General features: G+C 38.4%; 2 protein-coding genes and 1 long non-coding RNA gene across 5 annotated transcripts in view; 1 reads left to right on the forward strand and 2 right to left on the reverse strand.

Annotated features, from left to right (window-relative positions):
• The window catches only part of LOC309511135 (E3 ubiquitin-protein ligase TRIM39-like), a 175,420-nt gene that overhangs the window by 151,373 nt on the left and 10,141 nt on the right, over positions 1 to 13,906 (reverse strand). The window contains exon 1 of one of the 2 annotated variants that reach the window (XM_082186217.1): positions 8,242 to 8,349. The exons of the other annotated variant lie outside the window; for it this stretch is intronic. The gene's annotated coding sequence lies outside the window, so the exon portion shown is untranslated. Of the gene's footprint in view, positions 1 to 8,241; positions 8,350 to 13,906 lie in introns of those variants that run through there. 2 annotated transcript variants of the gene reach the window in all.
• LOC309511230 lies at positions 361 to 3,886 on the forward strand. The gene is made up of 2 exons (XR_014210539.1): positions 361 to 3,222; positions 3,344 to 3,886. It is a non-coding gene; the product is annotated as an uncharacterized lncRNA (long non-coding RNA).
• Positions 4,217 to 8,371, reverse strand: LOC309511139 (E3 ubiquitin-protein ligase TRIM39-like). 2 transcript variants are annotated; one of them, XM_082186229.1, is made up of 7 exons: positions 8,242 to 8,371; positions 7,115 to 7,668; positions 6,907 to 7,002; positions 6,356 to 6,589; positions 6,126 to 6,264; positions 5,073 to 5,099; positions 4,217 to 4,798 (listed from the first exon to the last, which is right to left on the reverse strand). In XM_082186229.1, exons 2-7 carry the CDS (start codon positions 7,664 to 7,666, stop codon positions 4,251 to 4,253), a joined length of 1,596 nt encoding a protein of 531 aa, XP_082042355.1. In that variant the 5' UTR covers positions 7,667 to 7,668; positions 8,242 to 8,371; the 3' UTR covers positions 4,217 to 4,250. The 2 variants fall into 2 exon arrangements, with proteins under 2 accessions (XP_082042355.1, XP_082042354.1); XM_082186228.1 differs by having other exon boundaries at positions 5,073 to 5,108.

A 13,906-nucleotide genomic window follows, 5' to 3' on the forward strand; every position in this document is an offset into this window, starting at 1 on the left:
TATAGGGTTCCCACCGCGTCTCGACGCAGCTCGAAGTTCCCTTGAAAGGGAACGTCTCAGGTTACGTATGTAACCCTGGTTCCCTGAGAGGGAACGAGACGCTGCGTCGCCTTGCCATACTCCCTGCATGCCTGTGATCGACTTGCTTCGGCTTTCAGAAGCTGCCGCGGTCTGTCGCAGGGGTGCTTTATAGCTTCCTGGTCGATGACGTCACCCGCCTATGACGTCTCGTCTTTCCATTGGACTGATTATACACGTGCTTCACGACGCAATCACGCAGAGCGTTCCCACCGCGTCTCGACGCAGCGTCTCGTTCCCTCTCAGGGAACCAGGGTTACATACGTAACCTGAGACGTTTACTATTTATATACAATTTTTGCACTTGCAGTAGGCCTATACCACTATGTTCAAATGTTATTTTTTATACTTGAAAAATACCTTTAACTCTACTTTAATTTTAAAAACATTTTATTAGCTTCATGCATCCTTTTTTATCAACACTTGAATGTTGATAAGTTTCATAAAGAAAGGCAACATTTTAAACAAAATATGATCACAATTGATCAGGGGCCGTATTCACAAAGCATTTTATCTTACCACTAGGAGTACTCCTAAATCGCACTAAAAGATTTTAGCTAGGAGTTTTCTCTTAGAAGTTATTCACAACGCCTTTCAGACCTACTCTTAGTAAAGAAAAATGACAACTCCTAAACTAAGAGTGAGTCTTCGTTGCTATGGATGACGTCATTACTCATGCACGAGCTTGACTGAAGTGACCACCTTGATTGGCTGATGATTGTAACGCGGGAATGATTCCAAACCCCTCCCCTACGATGATGATTGACAGGTGACAGGTCTGAGAATGCGTGCGCTACACAAGTATTGCGAAGGACGGAAGATGATGAATAACTGAATAAATAGCCTAAATTAATAGAGTAAGGCAAAACAAATAGCCTAGTAGCCTAATGAAACATATGGATTGATGCAATATCTTTGCAACATTATTGAATTAATCTGTCACTGCCTACGTTTGCAAAGAGAAGAACATTTTTATTTGATTCACAATGAAACGTTACAAATAGTTTACATGCAATGAGTAGCCTATAGTTTTGGTTGTTGTTGGTGGCGTTATTGCATCCATAGTTATGCCTACAATGCAAAATTGTTCCCTCGCGATTGGAAGCTCCTGTAGCCGCCGCATTATGCATTTCAAAACATCGCAACGTGAAATGCCACAAAAAGCGGTTTGTGAATCGGTCTTAGTGAGTTAGGAGTCCTCTCGACTTCTTTTAAGCTGTCCCAGGCTTAGGTGCTACTTTTAGGGCTAAAACGCTTCGTGAATTACTCTTAGTCAAAAAATATTAGGAGTCCTAAAATTACGAGTGACACGCCCATTATTTTTAGGAGTTGCTCCTAAATTCGCCAGTTAGGAGCTACTTTTAGCCTTAAAATTCTTTGTGAATACGGCCCCAGATTCAGAACGATGATCAAACACAGATGGAGTAAATCGAGTCCGACACCCCCACAGCTTCAGTCGTTTTCTCTTAATGGGTTACGCTTCATTTGGAAACATTAAGCAGTTTTGATTTACAAGCTGTTTGATGTTTGATTATCACATTATTTTACATTTGAGTGAGCAATCTTCTATCACTTGTTTCAGCTTCTTCTTCTCCTGTGTTTTGATCCGGAGATTCTGTACTAGAAGATGTGTCATAGCGCCGCCTACCGTATACCAGTGAAAACATGGATAGCTGGAAAATTCAGTCAATGGTGGGGAAAAGTTGAATTAAAGTAAATTCCTATGTACACTACCAGTGGACTAGCCTACACAAAAATTCAGATACGCAGAATTAGAAACATATATGTTTTATATCAATATTTTAATCAATATTTTCAAACAAAGTTTCAAACAAAGTTTCATAAGACTGTATATGAAAAACGATGTAAAAAAAAGTATATTTAATAGGCTACTCGATCAAAAGAGTTAACACAACTACAAGCCAAGTATACTTTGAATAATTAAACTTTTAAGTATATCTCGATCAAAAGAGTTAACACAACTACAAGCCAAACTCAAGTTTGAATAATTAAACTTTTAAGTATATCTCGATCAAAAGAGTACAAGTATAGGCCAAATATACTTGGACTTTTCTCTCAGTATAAGTCAAGTACACTTAAGTGTAATTATGTATATTTTTGAGAAGTATATCAAATGTTGACTGAAAGTATGCTTTCTTCTTTTTAGTTGAAAAGAAGTATACTAATAGAACACTTGAATAAACTTATTTTCCATGCTTATTTTATTTGCTCTATAAGCTGTTCCACCCGAAAGTTTGTTACTATATAAAGCTGAACATGTTAGTTTATACGACAGTGTGTAATATTATGTTTTTAAAAAAGTATTTAATAAGCTACTCAATCAAAATAGTAAACACAAGTACAAGCCAAGAATACTTAGAATACTTTTAAGTATATCTCGATCAACAAGTATATAGGCCAAATATACTTGGACTTTTCTGTCAGTATAAGTCAAGTATACTTAAGTGGAATTTGAAGTATATTTCTGAGAAGTACATAAAGTATATTTCTGAGAAGTATATAAAAAGTAGACTGAAAGTATACTTTCTTATTTTTAGTTTAAAAGAAGTATACTAATAGCACACTTGAATAAACTTCTTTTTCGTAAGGGTATGGAAATATGAAAAGTGTGGCTTTGTCCCAGGAGAGACTCCGGGTCCCATTAAAGCCGTTCTCTGGGGTCTTTGGTTTCATCTTGTGTCCTAAACCTCAGTGGACAGAACATTTGTCCTGCCGTCTCTGTTAAAACCATCAGAACTAAACAATCACTCGATCCATCATGTGTTAAATACTGCAACACACACTCAATACACAAACAGTGCATTAAAATGTGGATCCAATACATTCATCCATTAATGAGTGGTGCAGGCATCATTATTAATCATAATCAGGACTAAAGATGAACGATCAAAATCTTTTTGACCAGACACAGCACTCACAAAGAACCATTTTTCACCAAGTAAACTAAAAACAAATCACTAAAAAAATTTCTTTAAATAACATGATATTTCCAGGTTTTCCATGACTGTATGAACCTTGTTATATTATCTGTATTTTCTGATTTTAAACTATATTGCACCACCTAGTGAACATTATCTACAGTAATGCTGTAGCACAGAGACCTCAGAGAATCTTAAAGGGATAGTTCACACAAAAATAATAATTCTAATTTGATAAAAGATAATTTGACTGTGACTGGTTTACTTTAAAGAGATAAAGTTTTCTACTCTTTCTCTCAGGACACAGAACAATGTGAAAAGACCAGAATATGTGACTTGCTTTCTATATTCCTTTTCATCAAAACGATGACCTCATTTTATCTCTTTCTACTGTAAAAAGCAGCTGTGCTCAACTTTCATACAGATCAAAAGACAATAAACAAACAGCAATATAGGCATCTTTAATAGAACAATCTCTACTATGTCCTGAAAGAAGGAAAATATCTTTTATAAAGTTTCATATTTGTTTCTCTACTTCATATCAGCACCATCATATATTTAACAGTCCTATATTTTATTTGAAGATGTATATAACTGTATCAATAAAAAATGAGCATTTAAATAAATCTGATGTGTGTTGAAATTTGTCTGTCTATTCTATTCTATTCTTATGGTAAACATTTGACATGGTAACTTGGTAATAGACCTACAATGTTTTCTTCTTCTTCTTCTTCTTCTTCTTCTTCTTCTTCTTCTTCTTCTTCTTCTTCTTCTCCTTCTTTATTTTTTTGTTATTACCATGATCATAATATCATGGTGTTTTTATGTATACTTTGAAGATCCATAGTGTAGTGTATGAATATGGTAATCATACAGTTCTGATATATATTGAGGTATTACCATCTGATTTACCACAGTATTATCACAGCAATTAGACAGCTTTGATAATTTATTAATGTTATCATAATATGGTTGATTTTGATGTAAAAAAAAAAACCAAACAATAGAGACACTTTCACTTTGTCAGGTTGAGATGGGAGAAAACAACGGCATGAATAACTATGAAAAATTGAAAATAAAATTGTTAAACAAGCATTATATTTTTTATTTGCATTAGCTAGAAATTATAGATTTTAACACTGAAAAACAAATGATGAAAATATAGCAAAACATGTTTAGATTTTTAATTATATAAATAATTTTCATTGTGTATTTCATAATAGGGCTGTAAATTCATTTATTGTGTTTGACAGGTGTGATGATCAGTGGAGTTGAGTTTTTACCTCCAAAGTTTAAGGATGGGCTAAAATATGGATAGAGTTTCCCAGTGAAAGACTGATCAGTGAAAGAGTAGAGCTGAGAGCTGGACTCCACATCATAAAAGGAGAGCAGACCCTCCTCATAATCCACAAACACACCGACCCGCTGCGGCTTCACTCTCACACACAGAGAGACAGCAGGACCAGCACAGGCTTTATATTCATTCTCATTCCTCAGAATCACAGTCCAGTATCCATCACTGGGTCTCAGTGTGATCTGTCCCTTCCTGTTAATGGATTCTCTGACCACTCCTACATCCCAGTCAGTCTTTCCCTTCACCTGCACCTCAAAATAAAATCTCCCTGAGGAGAATCCCTCCTTTCCCAGGACATTTACACATTTATCAAATCTCTCTGGTTTGTCTGGGAGTTTCTGTCTAATGTCTCCACATCTCACTTGTTTTCCATCATCAGACAGGATGAGAGCAGGATGAGCTGTATCAGGATCCAGAGTCACATCCACTGAGAAAACAGAGAATATAAATCACAACTTACAGATATTTAGTGATGATGTTTGTCATACAGTTCTGATATATATTGAGGTATTACCATCTGATTTACCACAGTATTATCACAGCAATTAGACAGCTTTGATAATTTATTAATGTTATCATAATATGGTTGATTTTGGATAGAGAGATTTTGGATGTAATCAGTGTTTAATCATACTGTCGGTCAGTGATGAAGCTGTGAGTATCTGAATGTAATCTAGTGTAGTGCAGACAGCACACTGTACCTGCATACAGCTGTCTCCTCTTCAGTTCTGTAGAGACACATGACAATAAAACACCATCAGATCTTTGACATGTTTATGTGTGAATTATAGACAAGATTTAAGGTTATATTTAAAGAATTGTGTACAACATCATGTTTAATCTGATCAATGTTTCTCTGCTGATATTTAGAGAATCAATATGTTATTTTTGTGTCTAATGTTATTCATCTCAATTTTTTTATTTTTGGAGTGCAAACAAGCACAAAAAAAGGATTTCATGAGTTCACATCTACATATAATTAATACAATAAGTTTATGCGTATTTGGCGTGCTGTCCGGGGAGAGGGCTCCGAGCTCGGAGTTAGGCCCGAACCCAAAGTACTCCCCCAGTTGGTAAGTGTAGATGGAACTGGAAGTGTAGATGGAACTGGAAGTGAGGAGATGGGGTGGAGGAGGGATGCTGACAAACTTTCAATGAACAGAGATAGGTCTGCTGTGAATTTATACTCTGTCATTGAGTTGATTACTGATTAATCTCCAGCTGTGCATAATTTGGTTAATTATCTGAACCTGCTCCTCCCGAACTTTGTTCAATAAAACCTCATTTAAAAAGAAAAACTTACGAGTTTAAAGTATAAGCTGCAGGTCTGATATAATAAAGAATAAAAATTTACCTCTTAAACCTATAATGCCTATTAATTAGATTTTCTTAGAAATGTATACAAATCTTGATTAAATAATTTGATCTGATGTGCATTCAAAAAATGTAGACACAGAGATAATAAATAATTAATGTTAGATGTTTCTCATCTAAAAGTGTTCACAGATTTACTAAAGCCTCAAGGTTCTGGTTACAGTGATGAAGCTTCCAGTACAAGATGAATTTACTGCATGTTTTCTGAAATTAGAGATGAATATGACCTGCTCTCTTCAAGAAGAACTGTGATGATAATGAGACACAAACACATGATCACACACTTCTCTTATTTCAGCTTTATCAGACTCATTCTTCATTACTGATATTAAAAGATGATAAATATATGTATCTGTACGGTGTATTTGATATTGCTGTACCAGTTAGCGTGAGTTTCTCCTGTAGAGAGTCCTGCAGTTTAGTCAGAGCTCTCCTCAGAGTCTCCAGACTCTCATCAGTCTTCACACTGATCTCAGACCAGTTCCTGGTGTTTCTAGAGCTGCACAGGGATGAGTAAATCTACAGCAGGAGAGAGGAGAAATCCTTCAGCATGGGGAGTGTTATGGTGTCATATACTGCATTATCATTGATCAGAGAGATGTTGACTGACCTGTAGGAGGTGGAGGTGATCTTCAGTGTGTGAGAGCTGCTCCAGCTCAGTGTTTCTCATCTTTAGCTCAGTGATCTCCTGCTCCAGCTCTTCAATGAGCTCTTCCTCCTGTTTCTCTGCTGCTTTCTGCTGCTCCTCCATCATCTCCAGCAGTTCAGTCTGACATCTCTCAATGGAGCGGATGAGATCAGTGAAGAGCTCCACACGGGCTGCTTTCTCCTTCTCTGTGTTTCTCTGCTCAACCAGGACAATCAACACATTATTAGTGGTGTTTGTTAAGAGAAGAATCAGTGTTATTATTTCTCATTTCTCGTGTTTTTAGGCGGTTTTCAAAATCCCTCATTCTGCAGCGTTTGCACTGAATGATTCCTCAAATCATGTGTCTTGTTGAGGAGAGATGTGTTATTACTTTACTAAGTGATCAGGAAAATCCCAGACATGTCGATATTCAGACCAACTGAGACTGTGAGTGTGAAATAGATTTTATACAACAATTCAATAAACAACAATAGATATTAAAAATTAATTTAATTAAATAATTTTATACTCCCTTTTCTGACTTCTGCTGAGTGTTTGAGGTCTTGAATCTTCTTGATTCTGTCCTGGATCTTCTGCTGTGTGTCTTTCTGTGTCTTCAACAGTTGAGTCTATAGACAGAACAACACACAATATGTTTTCATAATTGATTCATTTATATCAAAGAACATGTGATTCCTCATTATAAGAGCCATTTAAAATCAGTTTGTCAGTAACTTCTACCTTCTTCTCTTCACTCTCCTCTTCTAAAGAAACAGTGTTGTGGTTCTGGTGATCTGTTACACCACACATCAGGCACACGATAGTCTGATCATCTCTACAGAACAGCTCCAGAGGTCTCTCATGTTTCTGACATATATAGTCCTCCAGATTACTCACAGGATTGATCAGTTTGTGTTTCTTTAAACCTGCCACTCTCAAATGAGTCTCCAGGTGAGTTTCACAGTAAGAGCTCTGACACACCAGACACGACTTCAGGGCTTTCAGCTTTCTTTCCTCACAGACGTCACACAGAACTTCAGCTTTTTTCTCAGGACTTTTCTTTTTATAGTGATCTATGAGCTCTCGGAGTGTGGTGTTAATCTTGAGATCAGGTCTGTGCTTGAATGTTTCTTTACAATATGGACAGTTGCAGGTCTGGCTGTTGTCCCAGCACTTATTCAGACAGGTCTTGCAGAAGTTGTGTCCACATGGAGTGCTGACTGGATCAGTGAACACGTCCAGACATATAGAGCACTGAAGCTCCTCAGTCAGTGGACCGCTGGAGGAAGACATCCCTGGAGAGAGAAATGATGAAGATAAATCACCAACACTACTAGTCTAAAGTTTGGACACACTTGATACACACACTCAATTTAAGTTTCTTATAATCTTAAAAGATATTGTGGCGAGCAGGACGAGGACAGTGGCGTGATTGATAATGAGCGACACCTGCGCGCGACGCACCGGTCTCGTATATTTTCAACTATATATATATAAAGCTCTCCATAAAATATATGATATGGCGAAGAGTAATTTTCATCTTAATAATGTTTAATGTAGGCTAAATGTGATTTTCATCTGCAGTTTAGCAGGTTTGTGTTCAGTGAATCTGCAGGTCATTTTAGTAGTTATGTATTTGTGACAAAATGACAGAAACGCCAATCTTTGTATCACAACCAATCAAATGGCATATTTAAATACAATTCTGATACCATTTCAGTGCAGTAAACAACTAAAATAGTTGAGTATTATATATGCTTAAACCTGGTTCTGTTCGACTTATTCCAGTTTGACATAAACCTACTAAACCAGATCACTTCCATTAGAAACCTGTTCAGCACAATCTCTCTTATATTTCTATCTCTTACCTGTGAGGATCAGATGTGTCCACAAGACTCTTTGAACGGATCAATAAATATTCTGTAGTTTAAAGAGGTTGATGTTTCAGGAGTCCATATTGTTGTTGATCAAGTTAGTTTCACTTTCTCTGAATCTCTCTCTGAACTACAGTGATGTCAGAGCTCCGAGTTCCCCAGAGTGGACGATTGGGCGGGTCGACACATTAAGGCCGCCCACACCCGATTTTATTGGTTTATAATACAGCAATCTTATTGGCGTAGACGCTTGAGGCATGAGCATGCGCATTCCTTTATGTACGAATTTATGAATTATCTTCTATGCTGTTTAGCCGTAGGCCTACTACAGAAATATTAAGTGATAACCATGGCGATTTCAGTAACGATCAATCGGATAATGTTTTGATGAATTACACGAATCAAGTTAGATGAAGTTACTGTCAAAATTTACTCGTAAAGCGCTCATTTCACATCGTTTCAAAGCAGCTTTACAAAAAGTCATATTGTAAGCTTTAATATTGAGCAGTTTTAGGGCTGCCAACTTATGGAAAGGAAAATAAAGGACAATCTTGGTTATTTATAGGAAAATAAGGGACGGAATAAGGGACACTCAAAATATTTGTAGGCCTACTGTAGCCTACCACACAGCGCATATCATTTCAGTTAAATATGTGTACAAAAGATGTATAAAAGGTTCTCAGAGACTCAGACAAACACATTTGGTTCATTTCATGGAAAAAGCAACCACATTTCAGAAACTTTCCCGGCTCAAATTTTTAATTTTGTTAATAAAAAAAATAAATAAAAAAAATCGAAGAAAGACAAACATAAATGAAGAAGAAAGCCAAAATATTTCACAAATATTTAATATTTCACAAAAGCCACAATTTTCACCTGAGATTTGGAATCAGATTACAGGGGGGGTAAATAATAACCTCATCATTATTTTACTTTTACACAGAGATTGTTAGGTCTATTAGCTAAATCGGTTTCATTATAGCTATGCCAACGGTGACATTTTTAAAATGGGAAAAAGCAAAATGTTTTTTTTGCCCGAAATTTGCATGCCTGCAACTCATTTAAAAAAATATCTTAATATCCTTCTCATTCTTAATAAACTTTTCTTTTGTAATCTTCATTTTAAAGGCCCTATATTGTTCAATCCCATAGATATAATGTGGCTCCATGTTCAAATTGTTGAATTTCCCCCATTTTCAATATATAGCTACACCAACGGATTATAATGTATAATCAACCTCTATTCAAAACGATAAACATAAAAGGTTTTTATTTTGTTATTTTGTTATTTTTGTCAGGAAGATACATAGGATCTAAAATTATTTATAAATAAAATTAAGCACAATAACTGAACGTCTTTGAAATTATGAAATTACAGCAAGCAAAAAAAAAAAAAAAAAAAAAAAAAAACTAGGCCTAAATGTTTTTGCAACCATGTAGGCTATAAATAAATGAAAAGAGCATTTCCAGATAAAGAGAACTTAGATGATTAGTATGGGCTGCTTTTGGTGTTTGAGAATTGTATTGGTTATTTTGTGTTTCAATAATAAGGTCCAACCAAGTAGAATACGGTACAAGTTACTTCAATGTAAAATGTTTTTCTCTATTTAACATTAACTTACAATAGTGAAACATTTTTGATAACATCTTCCGTCAGGTAGTGGAAAGAAAACATCCAAAATACACTTTTAATTGTAGACTACTTTATTTACATCCCTAGATTTCGATTACAATTCAAGTTTGCTTTTTTTAAATGAGTTTTTTCTCCAGTTCAGCATCACTTACATAAACCAAACATTACAGTTTTATTCATATCTATATTCTGAAGGTTTTTACTGAGAGGTTTGTTCATATATCACTTGCCTAATATTATACAATCTATTCCTAAAAACATGGTGAAAACTTATTTGTTGACAGTATTTGCCGATTTATGGAGTGATAAAAAGAGAAATCCTAAATCTCCTCTCTAAAAACCTTTAATTTATAATATGTCAACAAAATGAAACAAGAATTTTGCACCAATTTCATCCAATATTCAGATTTTTGTTTTGGAGTTCATGCAAATGAGTGAATAGCTAATTAGATAATGCCTCATTTCCATATTTATTTAAACATAATATTTCTGAAATTGTACAATAATGTTTGGAATTCTTAATGTATTCACTCAACACAGGAAGGAAAGTGATATTTATTATAGTTAATGTTTAACCCTATTTATGTGTAAACTACACACATCTGAAGATTAATCTAAATACTGAGTATGTTTTGCTTTTATTTCATAACCTCGTTAAGTTGTACGCAGTGAATGACAGTGTGTTTGGTCTCGTCTCTTCCAGATCTTGGTTCAGGGTGGCGTTACGTACAGAGACGAGCCCTGGCATAAAGAATGTTTCTTGTGTTCGGGTTGTAAAGTCCAGCTGGCCGGACAGCCTTTCACAACGCAGGGTGAAGATCCGTTCTGTGTGAAGTGCTTCAGTAACCTGTACGCCCAAACATGTGACAAACCCATCACAGGTCAGTGTGTGTTAATGTGTCCTTATAACAAGAGCGCTCTTCATTAGCAGTTCCTTCAGCTGAGAACAGAAACACTGGCAGAAACAAGAGACAGTTGTCACATAAACAGGGTCGTGTGTTTGGAGGCTGTTGAGTGTGTTTGAATAAAGTTCTGCTTGTTCATCGGGACTCAAAAGTCTCTCTTTAAGTAAAAGTACGAATAAAGTTTATATTGTTATTAATATTTCAAGATGAACACTTATTGGACTGAAGCAACTTTTATTTGTTACATTTATTTGTTCATCTCTCAGTCATCATTGTATTTCATTGAGATTTGATCATAAAACTAAGCATTTAAATATCATCTAACTAATTGAGTGTCTATATAGTGATAACTGATTTTTACATGCATTTTATGCTATACTGTTATAAAGATCTCAATGATTTACATTACAAACAATCAGAATTTCATCCATTTATGGGGCATATAAATATCAGCAACAACAAATTGCATGTTTTTTCTCAGTTTGGACCTTTGAATAAAATTGAGGTGTTTTTTCCCCTCCAACTATGAGCTTCATATTCTCACTAATCATACTATTAGCCATAAAATTGTGTCGAATATGACATTCAACAAAAAAGTGTAACGTTTCAATGAAGACAGAAGATGCAAATGCAAGAACTCAGGTTTATTGAAAGAACACGTAGAAGGAGTATCAATCACACAGTCCAATAATCCCTGGTAGCGCAGGGGGCAGATGGGCAACCCGAATCCCTTGGCGTGATGAGATGAGATGAGGTCCTTCTGATGAGGCAGGCTGACAGGAACACAAACACAAACCTGTGATGTGATGTGATGAGACGAGACAGGATCCTTGGAAGACAGGCAGACAGAACTCAACACGAACTCCAAAACGGGAACCAGGAACACCAACGAAGACCACACTGCACAGGGATAAATCCCACAACGATCTGACAAACACAGGATGAAAGACCATGAGCTTAAATAGAGATCGCTGATCAGAATCAGCTGGCGCTGATGACAATCAGCGGCTGATCAGCGACCACGCCCACACACACACATATGCACAAACACATCGCGAGAAAGAGTCAGTGAATTCATGAACCGTGACATTACCCCTCCCACTAGGAGCGCCCCCTGGCGCTCCCAGGAGGACCTACCTGTTGATTGTAATCATCAATAAGGGAGTGATCCAGAATGTCTCTTGCAGGAACCCAACTTCTCTCCTCCAGACCGTAACCCTCCCAGTCCTCCAGATACTGAAATCCGCGTCCCCTCCGTCTCGAGTCCAGAATACGATTTACCGAATACGTAGGTTCCCCATCTACGAGTCGCGGCGGTGGGGGAACCGGGGCTGGCGGATTAAGATGAGAACGAAACACGGGCTTTAATTTGGAGACATGAAAGGCGGGATGAATTCTCCTGTACGCTGGAGGAAGTTTGAGGCGGACTGTCACCGGACTAATGATCTTGGTGACAGTGAATGGGCCAATGAATTTGGGAGCTAGTTTATTAGACACGGAGCGGAGCGGAATGTTTCTTGTAGAAAGCCACACTTTTTGACCCACGACGTATACGGGAGGCCTTGACCGGTGGCGATCGGCCTTAGCCTTGGTGCGTGCTCCCACCTGGAGCAGAGTCTCGCGGGCTCTGGTCCATGTGCGATAGCACCTCTGGATGAAGGCGTGAGCGGAGGGGACCGCAACTTCGGATTCCAGGCTAGAAAAAACTGGTGGCTGGTACCCTAAGCTACACTGAAACGGAGATAGGCCCGTGGATGACACTGGTAACGAGTTATGGGCGTACTCCACCAATGAAAGTTGCTGACTCCAGGAGGAAGGATTCTTGGAAACCAAACATTGTAACACTCTCTCAAGATCTTGGTTGGCCCTCTCGGTTTGCCCATTGCTTTGGGGATGGTAACCCGAAGATAGACTGACAGTCGCTCCCAGTAATCTACAAAACTCCTGCCAGAATTTGGACACAAATTGGGAACCCCTGTCAGAAACCACGTCTGTCGGGAGGCCATGTAACCGGAAGACGTGATCTATGACAGCCACCGCTGTCTCCTTGGCGGAAGGTAATTTGGGCAAGGGAATAAAATGAGCCGCCTTCGAGAACCGGTCCACTACGGTCAAAACGACCGTCTTACCCTGGGAGGGTGGGAGGGCGGTTATAAAATCTAGCGCTATATGGGACCAGGGTCTCGAAGGGACAGACAGCGGTTGGAGTAACCCATCTGGGGGTCGATTGGAAGTCTTACCAGTGGCACAAACCGAGCAAGCCAAAACAAAACTCCGAATGTCGCGAGCCATTAATGGCCACCAGAATCGTTGCTTGACCAAAAAACTGGTGCGATTTACCCCTGGATGACATGCTACGCTGGAACAATGACCCCATCGAATAACGTCGGACCGAACCCCCTCTGGCACAAACAAACGACTCGGTGGGCAACCGGGCGGAGGCGTTACCCCTTCTAAGGCCGTCTTGACCTTCGATTCGACCTCCCATGTGAGTGTGGAGATAACTATCTTCTCGGGCAAAATGCACTCGGGAGTAACCGGGCGTTCGGATGGATCAAAAATACGAGATAAAGAATCGGGTTTGATGTTTTTGGACCCCGGGCGGACTGCCAACAACTCTCTGTTACCAATGTCATAGTTACGTTCGGCAGGCGATAAACGATGGGACAAAAACGCGCAAGGGTGCATCTTGTCATCTGTGGAAGAACGCTGGGATAGAACTGCACCTACCCCCACCTCTGACACGTCGACCTCCACCACGAACTGACGTGATGGATCAGGGGCAATCAGAATGGGAGCTGAACTGAAGCGGCTCTTGAGGTTAGCGAATACAGCCTCGGCTGTATCGGACCACCTGAACGTCGTTCTGGGGGAGGTCAAGGCAGTCAGAGGTGCGGCTAGTTGGCTGAAGTTGCGAATAAAACGCCGATAGAAATTGGCAAACCCCAGAAACCTCTGTAGGGCCTTACGGGAATCTGGACTTTGCCAATCCATCACAGCCTTAACCTTGTAACGGTCCATGCGCACTCCCTCAGATGAGATGATGTAACCTAAGAAAGGAACAGACTGTGCATGAAAAGCGCATTTCTCCGCCTTGACAAAAAGCCCATTCTCTAGCAAC

Source organism: Leuciscus leuciscus (assembly GCF_965113295.1).
Source record: "Leuciscus leuciscus genome assembly, chromosome: 12".
In the NCBI taxonomy this organism is placed as follows: Eukaryota; Metazoa; Chordata; class Actinopteri; order Cypriniformes; family Leuciscidae; genus Leuciscus; species Leuciscus leuciscus.